The sequence below is a fragment of the Petaurus breviceps genome, unplaced genomic scaffold (genome assembly GCF_028583685.1).
Source record: "Petaurus breviceps papuanus isolate PSGF00001 unplaced genomic scaffold, PetGlider_PUasm1.0 90919, whole genome shotgun sequence".
Lineage (NCBI taxonomy): Eukaryota > Metazoa > Chordata > Mammalia > Diprotodontia > Petauridae > Petaurus > Petaurus breviceps.
In genome coordinates, this window is record NW_027187378.1 from 19,888,141 (window position 1) to 19,912,378 (window position 24,238).

The following is a 24,238-nucleotide window of genomic DNA, read 5'->3' on the forward strand; positions in this document are numbered from 1 at the left end:
TGTCATTCCAATAAGTCTTATAGTTTTTTGTCTTTAATGAATTTTAGGTAATATCGACTTAATACAGTACAAATGTTGATAGAAGATGATTTTTCCCCTTTAATTTATTCCTCTCCCCAGTACCTAAAAGACAGAACAAAGAAAACTACTTGCTAGTAATATTTTGAGATGTGTCAATATTTATAAAAGTATACAGGTAAACCACAGGGTATTTTTAAGGCAGCAGGACATGCTTATTACTTACATTAGTAACCGAGATGCTTTAATTCTCTTTCCCCCCCCCCAATATATCTGTAATAGAAAGAGGAAAGCAATTTGAAGATATTAAATTTTTATATACACTCAAGTAGTTAGTATGCTATTTAGACAATTTCTTAGACCATTGTTTTTTCATTACTTGCTAAACAAGGAATGACTAGTTTATCCAATAAACTGCATGCCTGTAAGATCAGATTTAAAACAAAAAGGGAATTTGAAAGCTATCCGGTCCAATCACCTAATTTTACAAATAAAGAAACCAAGAAAGCAAATGATTAAGCAACTGCCCAGAGTTATACAGTTAGTAATTAAGTCTGAAGCAGCATTATCCCCAAACAGGAGATTTGCAACAAAGTAATAGTGTTGGAAACAAAATAACCTGTAAACAGATGATGTAGCTTACTGTAAATAGCAGCAAATAAAGTGAACCAGCCATTACCAGAAAATCATATATTCTCCAAACCAAACTTTATATTTATTTTATTTTCACTCATTTACCAGCTACTGTTATCCAGTTATTTCAGTACATAAGAGTCTATCTAATCCACTGACGTTCCTAGAATCTAACTACCAGAACAATTGACCTAGAATATTATCTCATTAAAGACCTCAAGGTGGCTAACATCAAAGCAAAACATCTTATGCAACCCTATAATTCTTTCCTCCAGTCCCAGTGTCCCCATTAAACCAACATTTTATTAAAGTCCAAATGATCAGCATATCTCTCCAGCATCCATGTATGTGTACACACACACACACAATGTATAAAACACATGTAAAAGTTATTTGTCTTTGGTGTTAGTATGTCATGAGCTACTCTTGAGAGGGTAAAATTGTTCTTCCCTGTGTTGCATAAAACTCCGAGTAGCCCTTATTACATTATTGACGTGACCACAGATTATAAATATTCAACATAATTATCAACATGGAAAAATACAGATAATATAATATTATATATATATATATATGTATGCCGTGTTTCCCCGATAATAAGACACTGTCTTATTTTTTTTGGAAAGAAAAACAGCAGAGGGCTTATTTTCAGGGGAGGGCTTATGTTGTCCTGCCTCAGCTCTCCTCCACGGCACTGCTCTCAATGGCACCAGCAAGCAAATCACTGGGGAAGAACAGGATGACGTGCTCACTGCTGCAGCTCTGATTGGATGCAGCTTGGAGCGCGGCGTGTGTTTCAGCTGGGGGTGGGGACGGTACATACAGAGGGTACCATAATGTAGCGTGTAGCGCAGGGGATCACCTTCACTACAGTAGCAATCTCAATAGGGCTTATTTTTGGGGGAGGGCTTATTTTAGAGGAATCTGACACAGTAAGGGGAGGGCTTGTTTTCGGGATAGGTCTTATTATTGGGGAAACACGGTATGTGTGTGTGTGTGTGTGTGTGTATATATATATACACATATATATATATAATAGTGCCATAATAAAATAAGACAAGAGACCACATCTAAGTGATTATCCCAATGCCCTTTGACTTTATTAGATGTCATGCTTTTAGGAGATGGTACAATACTAGAACTATCAGAAGCTACCCTGTTTTGATAATTTAAATTATCTTACTATCAATGTGAGTGTATAACATTTCAAATAATTTCTAGAGGGCACAATAATCGGGTGGTATAACCATCACAACAAAGATTTGAAAAACTTCAATCAAAACTGATTGATCATTTAAGACATAGATACTTAAGGACTGGCTTCCTCTACCCTGAGGAAACAGCTAAGATTAGCTTATCTTAACTGTGAAGAATTGTGTAGAAAGCCAAGGACCAGTAGATTCACTTGGTTTGCCTCATTCAAAATAGCTATTTTTTTTTTAAAGTTAGTAATGAGAACAAAATATGCAACCCTAAGCTTGCCACTCCATAACCTAGCCTTATGCTGAAAGATAAAAATTTATAGCAGGTACAGAGAAGAAAACCCACAGAAAGTGGCTGTTCCTTTTCCCTACTCTCAGAAGTCAATCAGGTTCTGGCCCAGTCCAGGAAGAGGGAATGGAAGGAGGACACTACATCACTCTCAATTTCAAGATCCCTAAAATTGTCTGAAGTCAATCCAAGGGATTGGGCAGGTGCTCCCTGGTCTGGTCCCAAACCAAACTCAAGCTTAATATTATCCAAATCTACTCTTCTTGCTACTGATACCTAATAAGGTAGTGGTGACAGTATGTCTTTAAAATTTAGAATGTAATAAAGACTTCTATCTAACCCTGCCTTGCAGAATCACAGAATGTTAGAGATAGGAAAGACTTTAGAGATTTAGGTAATCAAATCCCCTCATTTTTACATAAGAGGGAACTGAGGTCCAGAGAAGAAATGTGAGTTCCAAAACATTATACAGTTAGTAGCAGTGATGGTACTAGAACCCAAATCCTCTAACCCCTAATCCATTGCTCTTTTGCTAATACTACACTGACTGGACCTCATCAAGAATGCCTTTAAAATATAAAGTCCAAATGTCTATCCTTTGATACACCACTGGAAGAAACTTTCCGCTAGAGAAATGATATTTTGGCATTTAATTAAAATCAGAGATATTTCAAGTCTTTTTTTAATCATTCCATGAATGGTGATTATAATAAAAGTAAAAGCTCAGTTTCAATTAGTTCATTATACCAGTTTTTCCACAAAGAGTTCATCCTAAAGTAATAATTTGTTCTAATATGTGCCAATTTCCTAAATAATCCTTTCTAAAAATGAAAGTAACAGACAGAAAAATAATATGGGAAACCCAAAAGGGATCTAAAGCAGATCAACCAGAAAGCAATGAAAGGTTTAGAAAAGAGATATTATGAGGAAATACTAAAGCAAAAAAGGTTTATTTCTCCTAGAAATGAAAAAATATTTGGAGGTGGGGAAGGAAGAAGATTAATCACAATGTTCAAGTGTATATGAAGAGATAGTATGTGAATTATGGCAAGTAGCTATTCTTGCAAAATGGAGATGCCAAAAAGCATTACGCTTAAACTGCAGTGGGAGGAATATAAGTTTTGCATTAGGAACACTCAAGTACTATAGTTGTGAAATGCTAGCATGTGTTACCAAGATATGAAGCCCTTTGTGGAGATTTTTCAGATAATAACAACTGACAATGATACAGAACATTTTAAAGTTGGTGAAGCCCTTTCCATACATTCTCATTCCTCACAACAACCCTGTGAAGATAGGTTCTGTAGGTATTATCCTCATTTACAAATGAGGAAACAGCATGACTAAGTGATTTGCCCATTGTCACACACTTCCTAAGTGAGAATTAGGATTTGAACCCAAGACTTCCTGACTCCAAGTCTAGCACTCAGTCCACTATACCTCATTTCCTCTTTGTTCATTGTTTGTCCTTCATTCTGGAGGAGGACCATGACCTTAGGAAGGTAATGTCATGACTTGCAAGTGAATTGGACTTAAGTGATGGAGGGCTGTGCAAAGTCACCACCCTCACTCTCTCCTCCAAGTCATCTGGGTCCAGTGGCAAGATACAGATTAAGACAAATGAAGATGGCCCCTGATGCAGAAATCTAAGGTCTTTCTCAGTTCTCAGTTTGTCTGAGGCAATGCTCATTCAGTGACTAAAACTTGTAAAAAAAATGAGGATAAAAATGGCATCATTTAACTAGTCAAAAAAATATGTGGGAGGGAAAGACTCTTGGGCTTAAAAGGGACAGTTTTTTTCCTAGAAAAGTTCTTCACAGGGGCAAAAAGCTAATGGCCTTCATATTACCCTAACTCTGTAAAAAGAAAAACAATTCAGGTAGAAGGGGGTTGCTGGAAGAGAGGAAGCAATTTTGCCTCATATAAACCAACCAGGTAACTTGAAAATTACTTGATAATAGAACGTGATGCATGTAAGCATATACAAAATTCATATGCATATAATAAAAAACACTTGTGGCTCCCCTAATTTATAAACTTGGATATAACTCTTGGGAAAATCCTACTAGAGATCATTAAACTAGATGACTTTTTAGGGTCCTTATAAAATCACAACACTGCTAGTACACATTTTGATATTATTAAGTTTGTTGGTTAATGGGGGGGGGAGTGAAGGGTTTGAAATCAGCTTAATTAAATTTCATAGCTTCAATTCAGGAAGCAGGATCAATTGCTGACTTTGTCATCAGCAGCATTCATTCAACTATTTCCCCACCTTTCTTAGTTTTACAAGATGAATAGAGCATCTATCCTAAAACAGGCAATATCTCAAAACTGAAGTTTGACCCATAGAAAATTCTCTGTCCACTACCCCCTTCACAAAGAGACTCAAGCACTGTATTACATTAAAGCATAATTAACTATAAAGTTACAGTAAAAACAAATTCTTTTGGTACAATATACACATACAAACAGTCATGTTCAAACCTGCTAAAGAATTTTTGGCTTTTCCCAAATTCCAAATTTCTAAATAAAACAAAGGAAAAGGCATCTTCAGCATGAGATACTGCAAATCAATATCTGTTGCAAAACTGAGACTCCTTTACAAAACATGGTGAATAACCAGCATCCCTAGGCTTGTTAATATTTGTGAAAATTAAGGCCTGAAACACATAGATCGTCATCACCTATGTAGGATGCTAGAAACTGACAAAGGTAAAAGTAATTTGCTACACTTAAAGGTCAGCCCTTAAACATAAATAAGATAGTGATTCAAAATGCTTCTATTAAATGGTTTTACAAATTTTTTTAAAAGACTTAGGATTTCATGATGCACAAGGACTGTTAATTGTTTTTATACAGCACCTGTCACATAAGAAATGCTAAATAATTGAAATAAACATTCCTCTATGCACTGAACACTCAAAAAAGTTCAATGCTCAACATTAATTATATGCTATACTATATAGCTTCATGGAGTGAAGATAGGATTTTACCTAACTCAATTTCCCATCAGCTTTCCTTACATAAAGAACTCAGTATATGAGTATTTCGATATAATGGATTAACATTATACTCTACATCCTAATCACCTAAATATGTATTCAATATGAGGGCAGCCCAGTTGAAAAAAAAAACAGTGATATAATCAGTACTTATTTGTTGTTGTTCAATCATTTTCAGTCATGTCTGACTCTTCATAATTCCATTTCAGATTTTCATAGCAAAAATACTGGAGTAGTTTGCCATTTCCTTCTACAGCAGGGTTAAGTGACTTGCCCAGGGTCACACAGTTATGATGTATCTAAGGCCATATTTCAACTCCAGAAGATGAGTCTTCCTGACTCCAGCTCTGGCAGTCTATTCACTGCACCAACTACCTGCCCAATTAGTACATATCGTTTGTTTAGTTGTTTTTCAGTAGTATCTGCTCAATCGATACATATAGTCTAAGCTTAAAACACAGGTATTTAAATCATCAATCTTGAACACCACATTCTATTTAAAATAGTATCTTTCCCCCAAAGCACTTCAACAATTTCCCTAATACGTATTTATAGATTGAAAGGGTTGGGGAAAAAACAAAGGATAGAAAAGAAACATAGGTAGCTAAAGGGACACAAAGAATTAAGTCCGTGGCAAAAAAAGGCAAATAAATTCAACTAAATTCTTCTAAACTGGACTGCCTTTCAAGGTATACCACAATTTTCCATGGAAGATAGTACTACTCTCTTCAAGTAGCACTGTAACTATTAATTCCATACTAAATTGAACATTTCCCTCCTAAATAAAAACGTTAACTGAAAACTGGCCTCCTGATAATAATGTGCAGAATTTAATTTTCAGACATTGTTATAATAATTACACTCTATAATAAAATAATTTTCTGAGTGACACAGTCAAAAAAGTCAAATGGCAGAAAAGCAAATTTAATATATTCATCATTACATAGTTCTTATTACTGTAGTTTGCCACTAATGTCATAGACAGCTACTTGTCAAGGTGGTGAGCGATGCAAACATGACATTGGAACATAGCGATTTTAACCATGTCTGCAGCTCCAGATGCAAACGATGTAAAGGCAAACAAATCACGTTCTTCTAAAGAAATCACTGTTGGACTGAATCTATTAAGTGACATCATTCCATTCTAATAGGTAGTTTTTTAGAAAGAGACATTGGTATTGACTCTCAGTGTTATTGAAATAATGACTTTCAGCAGAGAACCTTCTTGCAGCACCTAACCTTTAAATAGTTGAAAGGAACTGAGGTATCCTAAAAGCCTTTATTGCCCCTCAAGAGGCAATGCTCTGACTACCTAAAAGCCTAGCCATAGAAACCACTTCAGCTATGCAGGGGATGCCTTTTGGATTGTTGCAATCTAACTCTTACTTTCCATAGCTTCTTTCTGTGTATATCAAAGCATCCCCTCCCAATGTAGTTATTAATCCTATTTCACAGGTAGCAAAGCTAAGGATGGAAGAACAGAACTAGGAGCAGAAACAAGTTCCTTAAACTGCTTAAATATATAAAAGAATTCAAACTTCTGTAGAGAACTGCTACACAAGCAGATATTCTTGGATGAGAAAATTGTTACCTGAATTCCCAAAGCTATGGTCTCATGCACTAGCCTTTAAAAGAAGTAAACCAAGATGAAAAAAGATCCTATCATGGAAAGCTAACAGATGAGCAGAGTGCTGTAGTATTCCCCTACTACTGTAAAGGGATGACACTGAATATTGGTAGATGTTATTTCCATGACTATGGGTAAAGGAACACCTCAGGTACTTAGCCCACTAAAATATTTGAACAGGACAATTCCTAGAGCAGTAGCATTAGACTTCTTTGCGGTTGGTTAAAGGAGCTCAAGGTTAAGTTTGCAAATAAAAGGAGATCTGAAGGAGCCCAAGTAAAGGTGTCCATCGTGTTCATGCACTTCACTAATGTAGGCAGCAACCAGTCCATTGGGATCATGTAAACTTCTTTGGTAGGCTCCATTATCTCCAAGTTCCAAGACAAGGCTGTATCGAGGCACAAACTTCAGCACTGTTTCTGGACTTAATAGCTACAAAGAAAGCATATTGGAAGAAGACTTTAGTTTCTGATTGATTCTATGGCTTATCTGATTTCACCCTATAGGTTGTTAATCGCTCAATTGTAATTATGTTGGTACTTCAGGGCTCTCCAGACCAGTTAAAATGAAGAGTACAAAATTATAAACTGGACAAAATGTAGTAAAAAAAAATTAAATAACTTCTATCAACTGGGTCCAAAAACAAATAAGATATGATTAGTTTTACAGTGACCTATGGCAGCAAATATGAATATGAACAGCATAACTATTAATAATAATATGCTAAAGCTTGATTAATAACAAATATTAAACTATAAACAAGTATGAAATATGAACATTTTTATCCATTTCTGCTTTAAAGACAGAGAAGGATGTTAAGTTGGAAGATATTCCACACTAGGCTAGCAATAAAGTGATGGATCTTTGGTCATGGTGAATCTCAAATATCATCACCAAATTATATGGGAAGAAATTTGTGTCAGTGGAGGGAGTCTCAACCCTGATGAAATTACAGAATCTTGACATATTGACAAAGTTTCCAGAACCACTGTTGAGATAACTGAAAACTGTAATATTATACTGCGTGAGGAATTCACCCACTATAGTTAGTAAAACATTATACATTGTTTTAATGGTAACTGCCAATTCTAGTGCATTGGTGCCCTACAATTTTGAAATAAAAGATTCCCTTTGGCCCACAACTCCTGCTCCTGAATCAACAAAAGTCTTAAAGACTCTGAAAAGGCCAGCATTCTAAAAAGTGACAGGACTATGTTGGGAAAGTAGGTAATGAAACTTGAAAGTAAAGTTCATTAATTATCTGTACTGGGTGTTGCTGCTGCTGTAATATACGAGATACAGTACTTAACATAGTAGATCGGTTCTCAATAAGCAATTGCTGGCAAATTGCCTCTCAGGAGCTTAAGGAACCAGAAATGTCTATTTTTAATAAAGTTAAAATAAAAAAGTAAACATTCTTCCAGTGGATATCCTTTTTTTTTCCAAGTGTTCTATAACAAATTATAATCCCATAAAAATATGATTATTTAGTACAACACTATAAGTAAAACTAAATATGTGTTACACTTTAAATGAGCACATTACCATAAATACAAGTATAAAATAGGATACTGGTTATTTTCCAGTATGCTCTATTTTTCCAAGTAGAAAGATATTTTCAATGCATTTTAAGAGTGGGCAAAGATACATTATCCAGGCTAGCACAAGGAAATACGATGAAGAGGAGCTATCCTTTATAGAATCATAGATGTACACACTGAATACAATACTTCACATTATTTCATAATACCAAGTAATTATAATGAAAGTCTTTATTATATACAAAGGGTGCGGAGAAAAGATAACATTAAATTCTAAAATAGTACTCAACATCTAAATCAGAGCATTTGAGGTTTCCAAAGTGCTTTCATACATTATCTTAAGGTAGGAAGGACAGATACCATCCCTATTTTATAGAAAAGGAAACAGAAGCACAAAGATTACATGACTTGCTCAAAGTCACAGAACAAGGCAGTGGCAAAGCTGAGACTAGAACCCATTTGCAGGATTACTAGTTTATATGGGGCTTTTTTTTTCCTCTTATATTTTTCATCCTGAGTGTCTCTATTTGAAGGAAATATCAAACTTAAGGGTCAATAGTGGGCCCATAAACAAAGAAACCGTTTTCTTGGAATTAACCAAATGGTAAATAATTTTTTAGAAAATCCTCATTAGGGGCAGCTAGGTGGCGCACTGAATAGAGCACTGGCCCTGGAGTCAGGAGGACCTGAGTTCAAACCCGGCCTCAGACACTCTACACACTTACTAGCTGTGTGACCTTGGGCAAGTCACTGTACCCCAATTGCCCTCCAAAAAGTAAAAAAAAAATCCCCATTATAAATATGATTCAAATTTAACATAGCTAATAAAATTTGGCAGATTGCAAAATTTTAGCCTGATAACTGAATTCATTAAAAAATAGGAGTGTCACAGAATGGGTCATATACAGATATTTTATGCATAACTTATACTCTTAGAAGGCAGCTGGGTGGCACAGTGAATAGAGTGCCAGGCCTGGAGTCAGGAAAACTCATCTTCATGAGTTCAAATCCCGCCTCAGATACTTACTAGCTATGTGACCCTAGCCAAGTCACTTACTCCTGTTTGCCTCAGTTTCCTCATATGTAAAATGAGCTGGAGAAGGAAATGGCAAACCACTCTGGTATCTTTGCCAAGAAAACCCCAAATGGGATCACAAAAAGTTGAACATGACTGAAGCAACTTAATAAAAACATATTCTTGGAATCCATCATCTCATGAGACTAGGTACTACTTGGCACAATAGGTCATAGAACTGGAGCCACAGTCTTAGAGGTCTATCTAGTGCAATCCCATAATTTTACAGAAGACAAAACAAAGGCCACAAGAAACAAAGTGATTTGCAGGCAATTGTACAGGTAATAGTGTGGCTGGGGTTCAAACCCAAGCTCTCTATCTCCAACCATCTTCTTTCCACTCTATCACATGGTGAAATAGTATAAATAGAACTAGACTAAGACTTAAGTGATCTATGGATTCTCCCAGCTCTCCCACTAATCTGTTCAGTTCTGGGCAGATTACTTAACCTACTTATGCTTCAGTTTTTCTTATCTTTAAAATGGAAATGTCAGTAAACCTATCTATATCACATACATGTTGTGAGAATCAGAGCATAGGAAAAAAAATCAAGTATAATAATGAGCACATTAATACTGTGCAAAGTACAAGGTAGTATATAAATATGAAGTACTGCTATTATTTTACACATACCTTTCATAAGGCAACTATGCTCATCAGTGGGGCTGGGGGGTGAGGGAAGGGGGGGAAGGCATTCCTTTGCCATGTTTAACTCCAATCTGTACCAATAAACTAGAAAAGAGTGGGTATATTCACAGGTCATGAAGCTGCTACCTGTCAAAGGAGACTAGGAATTCCAACATAGTAAGAGTTAACATTAGCATCAGAGGAGGCTAATGCTTTTACAAGAGGCTAATGCTTCTATTCTCTGCAGCACAAAGCAATAAGAGAATGTAAGGATGGGGGTGGGGGGCAACAAAATAATCCAGTCCAATCAGCATTTATTAAGCACTTGCTATCTGTGAGGCATTTTAGATCGTTTCAAGGCCCAGTCTTAGATTTTGAAAATTATATAAAGTTCTAGATATCTACCTCTTAGATTATAAGAGTACCTAAACCAAATGAAAAATAATACAGTTAGTAGGACTACTGCAAGAATGACTGCCTTGTGTTAGAAGAGACTAGAGATTTCTATTATAACTCCATCCAATTTTGCCAAACTTAGCATAAAATAAAATCTGTATTTAGAGCACGAGCATACATACATACATATGTATATATATACACACACACACATACTCTATGATTATTATATAATGCTTTCCCCTCTATGGATCTCAATTTTGTCAGTCTGAAAATAACTTAAAATTAGCAAACTGAAGAAAGATATCTCATGTTTTAAACTGTACTCCTTTATCCTTTCTGAAACCAAATTGCTGTATTTTTCACCAATTATTTTTTAATTTACTCTAATCTTACACTTAATTTCTAATTTCTTTCACATATTCACTTAAATTACTAAATTAATTGACAAAGAATTGTAGAACTATTAAAAAAAAGAACTTTTGGTGCTCAAATGGACCGCTAAGATCACAATTGGGTATTTTTCCATTTGTTCACAGAGCTAAAGATTTTAGATACCTTAAAAATTAATCTTTTAATCCATGGTTTTTCTGATAAGAAATCCATCATAGAAAACCCAGGATTGTGTCGAACAGTTGACATGGCGACCCAGTATCCTCCAGAGCTGCTTGGTCGAATGTTATCTGGAAAACCAGGCATGTTTTCCACAAACATGTCTGCCCCACCTTTCATAAGCCCAGACACATAGAATCTGGAAGGAAAAAAAAATCAGTGAAAGAAATCAAAAGGCTTTATCCCAACCTGACCCTCAGGAAAGGAATCTAAGGTTTATAGAAAACTGTAGGAACATATAAATTTCCATTTTTTAAAAAGCCTTGTAGATATAAGCTATATTGGTACAGTGAAAAGAGTGCTGGATTTGGAGTCAGAGAACCAGAGTTCGAATCTTGGGTTAATTGCGTCCTACTTGTATGACCTTGGACAAGTCACTTAACTTCTTGGACCACAGTTTCACACCTGTAAAATGAGGTGGTTAGACTAGATGTCTACTAAGGTCCCATCCAGCTCAATAGACGTCAATGTTTAACTGATTTCAAAGAAATACCTTTCCAACTATACATAACAGCACATTAGAGGAAATGAAAATTATCATAAACCATGAATCTAGTCAAAAGTAAAAAAGCACAAAGTAAAGAATCAGGGAAAGAACTGAAGCGGCAGGCCAGAAAGAAGATTTATAATGAAGAACAGCCTTAACCTGAATAGGATTTTACAGGAACAAATTTTCAACATACACACATGTTATTCAGTTATTTCAGTCATGTCTGATTCTTTGTGTCACCTTCTGGGGTCTTATTGGCAAAGACACTGGAGTGGTTTGCCATTTCCTTCTCTAGCTCACTTTACAGATGAGAAAACTGAGGCAAAAAGGGCTAAGTAACTTGCCCAGGGCCACACAGCTAGTAGGTGTCTCTCTGAGGTCAGATATGAACTCAGGTCATCCTGACTCCAGGCCCAGCACTCTATCCACTGAGCCATCTAACTACTATATATATATAAGAAACAGGAAATAGAAAGTAAAAATGGCCTTGGAGAGTATGGTAAAAGAAAAAAAGTAATCTCATTTTTTAAATTTAGCACTAAAATATTATCAATAAGTATTTGATAGAAACATACTGATAAAAGAAAAAGTAGAATAAGTAATCCTCATTATCCCATCTCACAAGTATTACTTACCTTCTTATTCTTGCCATAGTAGTTTCTGCCACCAAAACAAAATCTTCAGCAGGAGACAGTTGGACTCCATTAGGGAACCTTAATCCCTCCATTAAAACCTTTACTTCTCTTGTTACAGTATCATATTCTAGCAATCTGAAAAAATAGCAACAAATGAATTAGTAACAAATAAACATTCCCTTCAATACTATAAGAACAGGGATAAATGGTATTTGGTGATGTTTTTAGTATCTTGCTCCCCCTACTGGGCACTTTAGGATGTTGATCTGATATTGAAATTCATTCACATCTCAAGGTGAGCTGGGTTCAAATGCCTGATTCATTTCCAGATTATATTCAAAGATGCAAGTTTGGAGTCAAGAGACTACTACCATTACACAATAGTACCAAACCCAGAATTTATAGCTTCCATAAAGCTTCCATAGGTTCTCTAGCTACCTTTTTTTCCAAGTCAAGAAAAATCCAAGGTTTCCAGATCAAATCAGACACAAATTTAAGACACTTAATAAATGCTTATTGAACTTCTCTACCATCATTACAAAAGTGCTGTCACAAAATAGTTCAGAGTGTTCCATTTCTTCAGTAAATCAGAAACATATCTTCTCCCTTCACCCAAATAGGATGTTGTAAGTATTTTCCCAGTTCTTCTCATTAGAGATTTTTTATACTATATATTCTACATCTTGTCAATACTGTCCACCAAACCCTACCCTCAGAAAAAGAGAGAGACAGAGATCGTTGTTGAAATGTTTGTTGTATCCCTGGAATAAAACCAAATCATCTGAATTAATGTTAAGATCCTCAGGAGTAGGGGAGGCCAGGTGGCTCAGTGAGTAAGAGCACCGGCTCCAGTGTCGGGATGACCTGGGGATCAAATCTGGGCTCAGATACTCAGCACCACACCCAGAAATAACTGGCCGTGTAACCTTGAGCAAGTTACTTAACCCAGATTGCTTTAAAAAAAAAAAAAAAGATCCTCAGGAGCTCTTGAGTATAGGAAGGACCTGAACATCAAGGTAAGCTTTTTGGGTCTAACCCACTCCAGAACATTCCTGAACCTGGTCTGAATACAAATTAGCATCAATGCCATACTGAAAAATCTCCAACTCTAGAATTTCGTGGATGCTTAGTTATGAGGTCAATGAAAACATTACTTTTTCTACTATGTCAGGGGGTGGTTGAGACTTCTGTGATTTATAGCTTCTGTTCAGCTGTTAACTGCCACTATCACCTGATGAGATTTGCATTTCCATAATAAACCTTGGTTTCATCCACCAAAAGGGTATTCATTAGCTCAATTATTGCATCAAAGTTTGTTTAGAATATTCACAAGGTTTTAAAAAATAGAATCTTTTTGCACTATAAATGTCCTTTTGCATGTTAAATGAAAAATATTCCCAATATGTAAGGGAAAATACATAGAGGGAAGTCTCTGATGGCTGCCTTCCAGGATCACATGAATCTCAGCATGTTTCTGAGATTCCACAATACAAAGAGACACAGGCTGCACATCAGAAATGAAACAACAGATATGATTCTCATTGGGGATTTTCTCCCTCATTTTCCTCATTAATTGCTCCAAAATGACATCCTAAGTCCTGGAATGTACATGTAGAAATTTCTTTTCTTATTCCTTTTTTAAGTGTTTTAGTCCCAATTAAATAATTTACTTTAAAAAAAATTTTTTTAAGGTTCATGTGCTTCACTTTGTAGAACAAGATGTGGTTTTAAAAGCTCTTCTTAAACAAGATGTCTCCCATTCAAATGTTTAGATTATATAAGATTCCTTGACAGATAAAACAATCTTTGACAGATGCAATTGTACCACAATCCTCCAAATCTTAAATAAGGAATAAAAGCACAGTGATATAGAGCCATCAAAAGTGTTCATCATTTTCACAGAAGACTACCAGTTTAGAATATAAATATTTTCCAAAATATTTATATTTCCAAATGCTGCTCTTTGCATATGGCACTATGCTGACATATGGCACTAGGCTAACTATACATTAAGTACCAAATACTACACAAAGCTTTTTCAACAAAATAATCCCCTAAACCTCAAAAGAGATATGCCTGACAGTCCAGGTGGAAAAACCAAAAAAATGACAAATGCACATTATCCAGGTAACATGACACAATTTGATAGGCAGCCCACTGAGATCGCCCATCCCTGAAAATATCTCGGTACTACAGACAGACAATAAACTAAGTCCATATAAGAATATGAGAAGTATATGGATTGCATTTATGAAACTGCAGCACCTTCAATTATTCCAAGTTGCCCCCAAGCCCCAAAACCCACCTTTTTAACTTCATCTGCCTTGCTTTATGAGTGATTCACAGAACACCATATCTTTAAAAACATCAGGGGACCAAAAAGTTCTAAGTCCTGGAATGTACATGTAGAAATTTCATTGATATGTATGGTGGGTATAAGAAGGCTGCAACACATGAACAACAATGACTTGCAAGAAGTGGAGTGATTAGAAAGTGAGGTGGGCCAGGAATTTGGCAAGGATGACAGATAAGAAATGGATAGTTCAAATGCCACATGAATACCAAGGAAACATCTAAAAACCCAGAGGAAGATCTGCAATGTAACGGCTAAGTCATCAATTAACACTAACAATAATTTCACAGGACAAAATGTGGATGGGTTATAATCTGTACAGTAGGAAAAATAACCACTTTGAGAAAACCATGCATCCACTGAAGTATGGTGTTCATATCATTATATTTCCACTCTATTTTTCTCTTATGTAAGGAACTTTATATCCATGAATAAGTGTTGATAAATCTCATCTCTTATTCTTGGGAATCTATAAATAATTGATCAAAGTTGCTAGTGAAATAAGTCTTACATAACATCCTGAGATAACAAAATTAGGTAACAAAAAAATACAAAAAAGAATCTACAATTTAAGCATGTAAATGGGACTGTTGGATTCTTGCATAATCTGACTTCCCAAGAGAATTCAAATCTCATGCTATTAACTACTCTAAAAATTAGTCATAGTGGGAGAATTCAAATCTCACACTATTATTAACTAGTTCTAAAAATTAATCATAACGGAACTGGTCTCCAATTCACAGTTTCATCACAGAAGTATCTTTGTACTAGGATTAATAATTAAACAATTAAAGGCAACAATCTTGTATGACTGTCTTTATGTCCCCTTTGCCTTGAAACAACTGTTTTTTTGGACTAGCTGTCATACAGATATTAAATTTTAAACAAAGAACTATTGAAGTATAGCCCAACTCCATGACTGTCCATTTTCTTCAGACTCAATAATTTCATACCTTCCCTATGTCTACCTTATATGGAGATAGGTTAAAACAGACAAACTTGACAGACAGCTAGTATGCTCATGGAGGTCTTAGATGATTATGACCATATTAGTGCTACAAAAAAAATCATATATTTGCTTTCTATCTTATTACCATACAAGCCTATTACCATACAAAGCTATGCATTCCAGGTAGCAGAAAATGAACACTTCCAATCAAACAAATTAAATCATTTTAAGTAAGACTATAAAACACAGTGTACATAGAGTTCTGCTCCCCAAAAAAGGAAACTAACACAATGTGAAAACTTTATTCAGAAAAGTCAATCACAGAAAAAGAAATACCTATTTTAATTTTATCCCTTCAAGGGAAAGGTAAGACTTTCTTGTTTCATTGTCTTTTTTTCCACAGTTACTCCCTATTAACAAAACCAATTAACGACCTGTCTCAAAAGCTGAAATGCTTTCTTCACAAATGTTACAAAGGAGTTATGAATGGGACCAAACCATTCTGAAAAGTAATATAGAAATATATCTATAATGTTCATAACCTTTAAACTCAGAGATCTCATTAAGAGGTGAACAATAGACTCATCTTCCCCAGGTAAGTCAAATACAAAAAGAAAGTCTCACTTGTACAACAAAATTTCCATAGAATCACTTCATGTGTTAGAAAAGAACTGAAAACCAAGTAAATGCCCATCAACTAAAGAATGGCCAAATTACAGCACATGAATTTATTGGAATATTATTGTACTGTAAGAAAAGATATATGGGAAGATACAAACTAAAGTGAAATAAACAGAATCAGGAAAGCAATTTATGCGATGACTTCAAGAGTATAAACAGATTTGTTTTTTTACAATTAAACTGAATGCTGTTGATCATTATAATGATCATGCTTAGCTCTAGAGAAAATCCCTGAGAAGTGAAGGCAACAGGTATGATGCACTGTGTTTCATACTATCATCAGATTCAGTTGATGGATTGGTTAATTTGATCGAACTGCCTTTTTTTCCTCTCTTTTTTATACATTGTTACAAGGACAAGTTTACCTGGTAGGGGAAGTATACATTTAGAAATTATGATGATGCAAAAACAACAGATGTCATCAATGTTCTTAATGCTCCAGAGGTTCTTTTAAAAGTTATAAACTGTACTTAACTTACCTTCCTTGACTTCTTCTAAAATTGAGTAAAAATACAGAGATAAACACTTACCGTCCATCATCTGTACCCTCCATAATCAAGAATAGATAATCTCGTCTTTGCCATTTACTGCTAGAATCCGTAAAATAAATTTTCCTCCCATCCTGAGTAATTGTCAGATCATTCACAAATGACATTTTCTTTCCCTCAATGGATATTTGGGAAGATAAGAGATGTTTCACTCTACCTGTATGGAAAATAATAATACCTGGTTTCATTTTAAGCTTGATTTTTCCAAGAACCTAAATGTCAAAAAAAGATGATTCTTAAAACATAAATCTAATTATATTCAAAAAGAAAAACTGGAATGAAATATTTTATGTCATGGAAATTAGAAGACTCAAAATTCTGAAGACTTTTAGATCATAAATTCCCTAAAAGCACTTATCCTACTTCTTCTATGACAAGGGTCCTTAAGCTTGCATCTATGGACACCCAAGGGAAGTGAAAATAGATTTTAGGTTGTCTGTTTATGTTTATTTTGATATAACTTATTTCCTTTGTAACCTTATCTATTTTATGGATTTTAAAGCATTACTATGAGGGTCAAACTGTCAAAGGAGTCCAAGACACATGCAAAAAGGTGAGGCACTTTTTTTTTAATTTGGTGCCATTGGTATGGAAATATATGTATATAACCAGTGACCACAGAAGTTTTTAAAAATCAACTTAGTTTAAATTTGAGAAAGAAAATATTTTTTTAAAAAAAAACTTCATTTGTCTGCTTCTAAAATTCAGAGCAAGCCCAAAAATTTGATAAACACAACAGATATTTTTGGCTTAAGACCTATATTTTAGTGAATAAGTGAATACAATAAATAAGTGAATATTTAAGTGAATACAACAATGAATAATAAAAAGACACTAACATACATATAGATATATGGAGAGAGATGTAGAAACACATGTGCAGAGTCACAGAGAGAGACATGATGATACAGTGATACCAAGAGACAGAGACATTCATAAAATCATAGGACTATCTTGTGAATTTTCATATTATTGAAGCTAAAAATCTTTACTTAAGCTCCTTTGGTACTAGCCCTTCCAATTAGATAGAAATAAGAACTACAGAATCCACCCCAATGTTGGTAGTACATGCAAATTGTCTTGCATACAAAGATAAATAATTTAAGCTCCTTAAAGGCAAAACTGTTTTGTTTTAGCCCTTGTCCACCCTCCCACTCCCATCTCACTACAGATACTTATACACACCCTGAGGAAAAATGTGGTGTAGTAGAGAGGCAGCCTTAAAGCCAGGAAGAACTGGGGCTCAAAACCTGATTCTGAAATATACTGGCTTGATGATAATGGACAAGTCACCTAATTTCTCAGTGCTTTAGGCAATACTCTAAGTCTATGAATTGCAAAGAAAAAGCCAAATTATATCAATATCTTCAGGGTACTAACTTAGAATCAGAGACTTGGAACTCGAAGCGACCTTAGAAATCACCTATTCTCAACCTCGATTTTACAGATGAGCAAACTGAGGCCCAGAAATTTTAAGCAGCTTGCCCAAGATTATGTAATCTTGGGACAGTTAATGTGGAACAGACCTAGGATGTGACTGGTCTTCTGAATCCAAATTGCTGCACACTTCCCACTATACCAAGTTGTCTCATACATACAAGACATACAAAGGACCTATACAATGAATAAAATTATTTTGATAGAATTCAAGGGTGAACTGAACTGCTTATGACTAGATCTCCTAAATATAGCAAAATGGCAATACTTCCCAAACTAACTTAGAGATTTAATACAATATAGAAAATATAATATAAAATATGCAAAACAGTGATGTTAGTCTGGAATTAAACAAAGTCAAACTGATGGGGTGCTTGGGATCTATGTTTGTAAAATCTATTTGTAATACCAATTTGTAATATCAGTAATGATGGGGTGCTTGGGATCTATATTTGTAACATCAGTCTGTAAAACTTTGTAACATCAATTTGTAAAACCAGTCTGTAAAATCATGTTTCCCTTTCCCAGCCTCAAACTCTGCCCCTTCCCCCTATCCCACACTCTGCCCAGGCAACAACTTGTGACTCCTTTGTCCTTGCTTAATCTAGCCCTATTGTAGTTGCCTCATGTCTCCTCCTGTCTGGTCCAAATCTCATCTCCAAGTTAAACTCCTCAAACTTTTATCCATGCAGTGAAGTCACACGTTCCTCTCAGTCAGCCCTAACTTTTATCTATGCACTGAAGTCACGTTAGCCTAGGTTCCCTTACATCCATCCTGTCGGCCCTGACAATGGCAGCCCTACCCTTTAAAAGTAAAAGCCTATGCCCCATTTCACTTGCAAAAAGTCCCCTAAGGACTCTTGCCCGCTTCTGTAAAAGCATAAAATAAACTTTTTCAACTCTGACTCCAAGTAAGGCTGAGCTGAATTCTTTCCAGACTGAATCGCAGGTTCTGGTCTTAAGATAAGATCAGAGTCCCTGCTGAACCTATTGGGAGCCATCCCTCATCAAAAGTAAAATTAATATTGAAAAACACAGACAAGAATGTTAAGAACTATGAAAAAGAATGATGGCAAAGGAGAAATAACAAAGCTGGATATTAAAATATAATACATAAAGTATTTTTTTTAAAACTATATGGCACTGGAAAAAGAATATAGGGAACCCATTAATTGACATCAATGAATATAAAAGATTACTTCTAGATAAATTCCTCAATTAAATACTAGGGAATGAAATCACTATTCATTAAAAACTTCTGGAAACATTAGAGAGCGGACAAAAAATGGGTTTGGATCCATTCCACATACCACAGTAAACTCTAACTGGATCAGTAATCTAAATACTTTAAAATCTTTTTTTTAAAAACTAGAAAAAAATTGAAACATTTATCTCAATATAGGTAGGAGAGACTTTTTAATCAATGAGAAAAAAAATTATTGGAGACAAAAATTAATGAACTTGATTACTGATTGCCAATGCAATATTTACAGCACTGACCAAGATTATAAATAGTCCTGTACAATGCTCAATCACAAAATATACCAGATTCTCCAGGTAGAGGACAGAACTGAAGCCTTTATTTAGACACCAGAAAACCAAATCCCAAAACCAATAAACTGGTTCCATCATTGTACCAAAGATATTCAGAAGTCATAATAACAGTGGGAGTCACAGCATCCTTCAGCCTTCCCACAAACCAATACAAGATCAATATTTACTCACAAACTGTAGCTGCTTGCCTCAACTTACTCTCTCCCACAGTCTCTCTGGCTCTGGCTACCAGCTTCCTGTAGGCTCTGCTTCCCTTCAGCTAACTCCTCCCACCACAGGATCCATGTGACTACATTTAGCCTATTAGGGGGCAGAGTTTATCTTCACAGCAGGGAAGCTCCCCCCCTGGGCTCTGCTCCAACCTTTACCAAATTTCCTCCATCACAAGCTCCATGTGATTACATTCAGCCAATTAGGGGGAAGAGTTTACTTTAAAAGCAGGAGAAGTCTTCAAATTCCCCCCTAGGTCTATTAAGGGGCAGGGAAGATCTTCAAATTCCCATTACAATTACACAAATGAAAAAGGATTTTGCAGTTTTAAAAAAAACCCTAAAATTAAAAGAAAAAATGGATTGGAAAAATTATTAGGAGTAAATAGTCTGACATTTATAATGTATAAAAAATAATGCATAAAGATAAGAGCAATAATATTACCCCACTAATTACTACTAGTAATACTAATAATAGTCAAATAGAATGAGTAGACAATTTATGAAAGAGGAAATATAAATTGGCGATAACTATATGAAAAGATGCTCAAAATACCCAAAATAATCAGAGGAATAGAAAATTAAGACAACCTACATATACAAACCTATATTCAATAGAATAGCAAATTTTTAAAAATCCAATTTTGGTTGGTCTGTGGAGAAACAATATTTGTGAAACTATATGCTACTTCAGACATTTTGGAGAGCAACATGGCAATGTGCAATTAGAACCTCAAAGGAGATCATACAGTTCAACACAGTTATCTCATTGCTAGGGTCCTATCCCCAAAACACCATGAAAAAACCTAGATATATAAAAACATTCACAGCTACTCTATGTAGAATTTTTTAAAAAACAAAACAACCTATATGACCAATATTTAGAGAACAACTGACTAAATCATGGAAATTATGGAGCTATAAAAATCAATAAATATAAAGCACATTAAGAATAAATGTCTATATGAGGAAATACAGTGAAAAAATTTGAAAAACCAGAACTTTATATACAGTAACTAGACCATATTTTTAAAAAAAGGAAAGAAGGAAAACAAGAGTCAAAAGGTATATAACTTCAGGGCAGTCCATTAAAGGGACATAGAACAAACTTATTCTGTCACTTTTATGTGTTTGTTTTGTTGATGATTATTAAGTTTATAATTTTTAAAATAAAATGTTGAAAAGGATTGTTGTAGGTTAATGATTTATATATAATCAAGTGAATGAGAAAATATTATAGAACGATTTGTTGTGATTCAAATTCTAATGCAAGTCAAGGAATATAAAGTTAATTCAAAGAAGAGTTTGAGGTTAACAAAATAATGATACTATAAAGGGTCACAGCATACCTGTACTGGGATCCACTTCAAATATTCCCTGGTAAGCATCTGCCACAAAAAGTGTACCATTAGGCCCAACTCGTATGCCAAGTGGTCTTCCACAAGCAAGTTCATCTTCTTTGGTTTCTAGGAAGACAAATGGAAAGAAACATTAATTCTCAAACCAGAATTCTACCCATAGCAGATTAATTATCTTCCATAGTATCTTCATTACTACTCTTTTCCTACACATAATACCAATAAAAGACTAATTATGGTATATAGTTAAGATTTCACCTGATTAATGTTGCCTTGCCAGGTTAGTCATGATCTCTATACACTACATCGACTTTTTGAAAGGGTGAGAATGTGCTTAGCAATAACTACCACTATCTCGCTTCATCTTGTCTTAGGATTTTCAGACTTTTCTCAGTTAAGTTAGTGACAGCCTCCAAAAGCTACCATTTATCTTAGTGGGCTATACCATCACCCTGACCTAAAAAACTTTTTTCTACTAATCAGAAAACCCAAACTAATCTTTCAAACATAGTTTTATATCAGTCTATGGATCTATTTTTTTCTCTTTGTAAAGCTAATTTGCCAAACCTATGACAATTGGTATTTAAGTGTTCAATTTCTATTTCCAAAAACTTAATCATCTTGGGACATTTCCCATTTCAAATAGGCTTTCAACTCTATACAGATTAATGTAACAGCTACAGTGCCATGCAAAACAGACAAAGGACTTAGGTGGCAACACTGAAGTCTAGATTGACTATGAGGTTCACAGAAGAATGAATATTGGTCCATGCAAATGAACAATGCAATAAAGGATAAATATTTCCATGTCTTAGTACTACAATACCAAAGCAAAATAAAGAGAAGTTGGGCAGCACAGCTAAAATTATTCCAGTAGTCATTAGGTTATATGGATAGACCTAGAGGAGTTGTTAATAGAATACAGGGGTCTCTCAACTTCCTGACCATTGCTCTTTCCATTGGTAGACCATGAAAAGTTTATCTGATCTCTAAATTCAAGTAGTTATATGGAATAACTCAGTGTCTCTCCAGAAGATTTCAAGAAATGTATGAGAATTCTTCATTGACTTACTGCAAGGGCCTTTACCAAGTCTGGCAATTGTAATTACTTCTCCATTTTCAAGTTTTACAATCCGACCATCAGCAGTGCCAGTAAACAAAACATCTGGAAAAAATAGGGAAGAGAGGTTACTTGAGTATAGTATCTACAGAGCTCTAACATCATAAATATTTTTACATATATGTCATCTTCCAACATAATGCTCAAAAAAATTACAGGTGACTTTAACTCCACTTTGCCCTGAAATAAAACAGGGGGGAAAAGGCATTTTTGAGGGCAAAGCTCCACAATATTTTACATATATGGAAAAGTATATTATGCTTAAAGAATTGTCTCTTTGGTTTGAATATAACTCAGGATGCATATGATTAATATGGTGAGTGTTTAGAGGAATGCCTGGAGAAAGTTTTATAGCCACTAATCCAAACACCAGTGGAAAATTAAGGAATACTTCAAAGGACTTGTGATCTCTTGGGTACTCCCTCCAGTGACACAGAACACAACATAGCTATGCCTTCTTAGACTGTGTGATTCTTGTCTTTGTCCTCCCACTACAAATTTTTGCTACATAACTTCAACTGAACCCTTACTGCTGTTAGACAATCCTACTATACCTCCTTTATCAGCTCACTATCCCACTCTCCCCAGCAGCTCTTCTAAACCTTTTTAGTCCTTTTCAAATCTCCTATGGCTCACTCCCCCTCCCTCCACTCTCTCAGCTGAGAACCTGACTCATTTTATAGAAAAAAAAATGAACTCCCTCTTTTTCCTTCTTCATCTGCTACCACTCAGATGACTTCTGCAACTATCTCCATTATCCTGTTTCATCTGATGAAGTAACTTTACTCTTTATCGAGCCAACCCCTCCACCTGTTCAAGTGATGCTATTACACCCTGTCTCTTCCCAAAGATTGTCCTTCTGTTATTCTTTCTTAGTTTCAATCTCTTCTGTTCTGTTGGTTCATTTGTTATTGCCTACAAATATGCTCATATCTCCCCTATCCTAAAAAACTGTCACTTGACCTTTCTTATCCCCATTAATTACCATCCCATATCTTCTCTTCTGCCCTTTGCAGCTAAAATCATTGAAAAGGTTGTCTTCAATAGATGCCTCCAGTTTCTCTCCTTTCCCTGTCTTCTTGTAAGAAGTTAAGCCTTGAAATCCAGTTTCTAACTTTATTCCACTAAAACTACTCTCTCCAGAGTTACCAATGTTCTCTTAGTTGCCAAATCCAATGGGCCTTTTTTTCCCCTCATTCTCCTAGACTTCTCTGCAGCCTTTGACACTGTTGATCATTCCCTCCTCCTCAATACTCTCTGCTTTCTAGGTTTTGGGGACACCACTCTCTCCTGGTTTTCCTCCCACCTATCTCACCACTCCTTCTCTTCTTTGCTGAAGCCTCTTCCAGATCACATCCTCTAACCATAGGTGTCTCTCAGGGTTCTGTCCTGGGCCCTCTTTTTTTCTCCCTCTACACCACTTCATTTAGTGATCTCATCAGCTCCTATGCATTTAATTGCCATATTTATACTAATGATTCTCAAATCTACCTACCTGCCCCAACCTCTCTGCTGACCTCCAATCTCACATCTCCAACTGTCCTTTAGACATCTCAAACTGGATGTTCACTAGACATCTTGAACTCAGTATATCCAAAACAGAATTATTTTTCCCCCTAAACCTTTCCCCTTTCCTATCTTCCCTATTACTATAGGAGGCAACACTATCCTTTCAGTCCCTCGAGATGGAAACTTAGCAGTCATCTTAGATTCCTCACTATCTCTCACCCCCATAATCCAACCTGTTGCCAAGGCCTGTCCATTTAACCTTTGCAATATCATCTTTTGAATATGCCCCCTTCTCCCCTCTGACACTGCCACCACTCTAATGCTGGGTCCCAGCATTTCATGCTTTGATTATTGCAATGGCCTGCTTGTG

The 24,238-nt window shown here is 35.4% G+C and overlaps 1 protein-coding gene across 1 annotated transcript in view; it reads right to left on the minus strand.

The window, feature by feature from the left end:
* Positions 1-6,055: 6,055 nt before the first annotated feature.
* Positions 6,056-24,238, minus strand: part of APMAP (adipocyte plasma membrane associated protein) — a 37,848-nt gene continuing 19,665 nt past the window's right edge. Inside the window, exons 4-9 of the mRNA XM_069075539.1 lie at positions 22,312-22,404; positions 21,231-21,347; positions 16,664-16,838; positions 12,151-12,285; positions 10,972-11,164; positions 6,056-7,206 (exon numbers count right to left, since the gene is read on the minus strand). Coding sequence (XP_068931640.1) covers positions 6,997-7,206; positions 10,972-11,164; positions 12,151-12,285; positions 16,664-16,838; positions 21,231-21,347; positions 22,312-22,404 — 923 coding nt within the window. The 3' untranslated portion in view covers positions 6,056-6,996. The remainder of the gene's footprint in view (positions 7,207-10,971; positions 11,165-12,150; positions 12,286-16,663; positions 16,839-21,230; positions 21,348-22,311; positions 22,405-24,238) is intronic.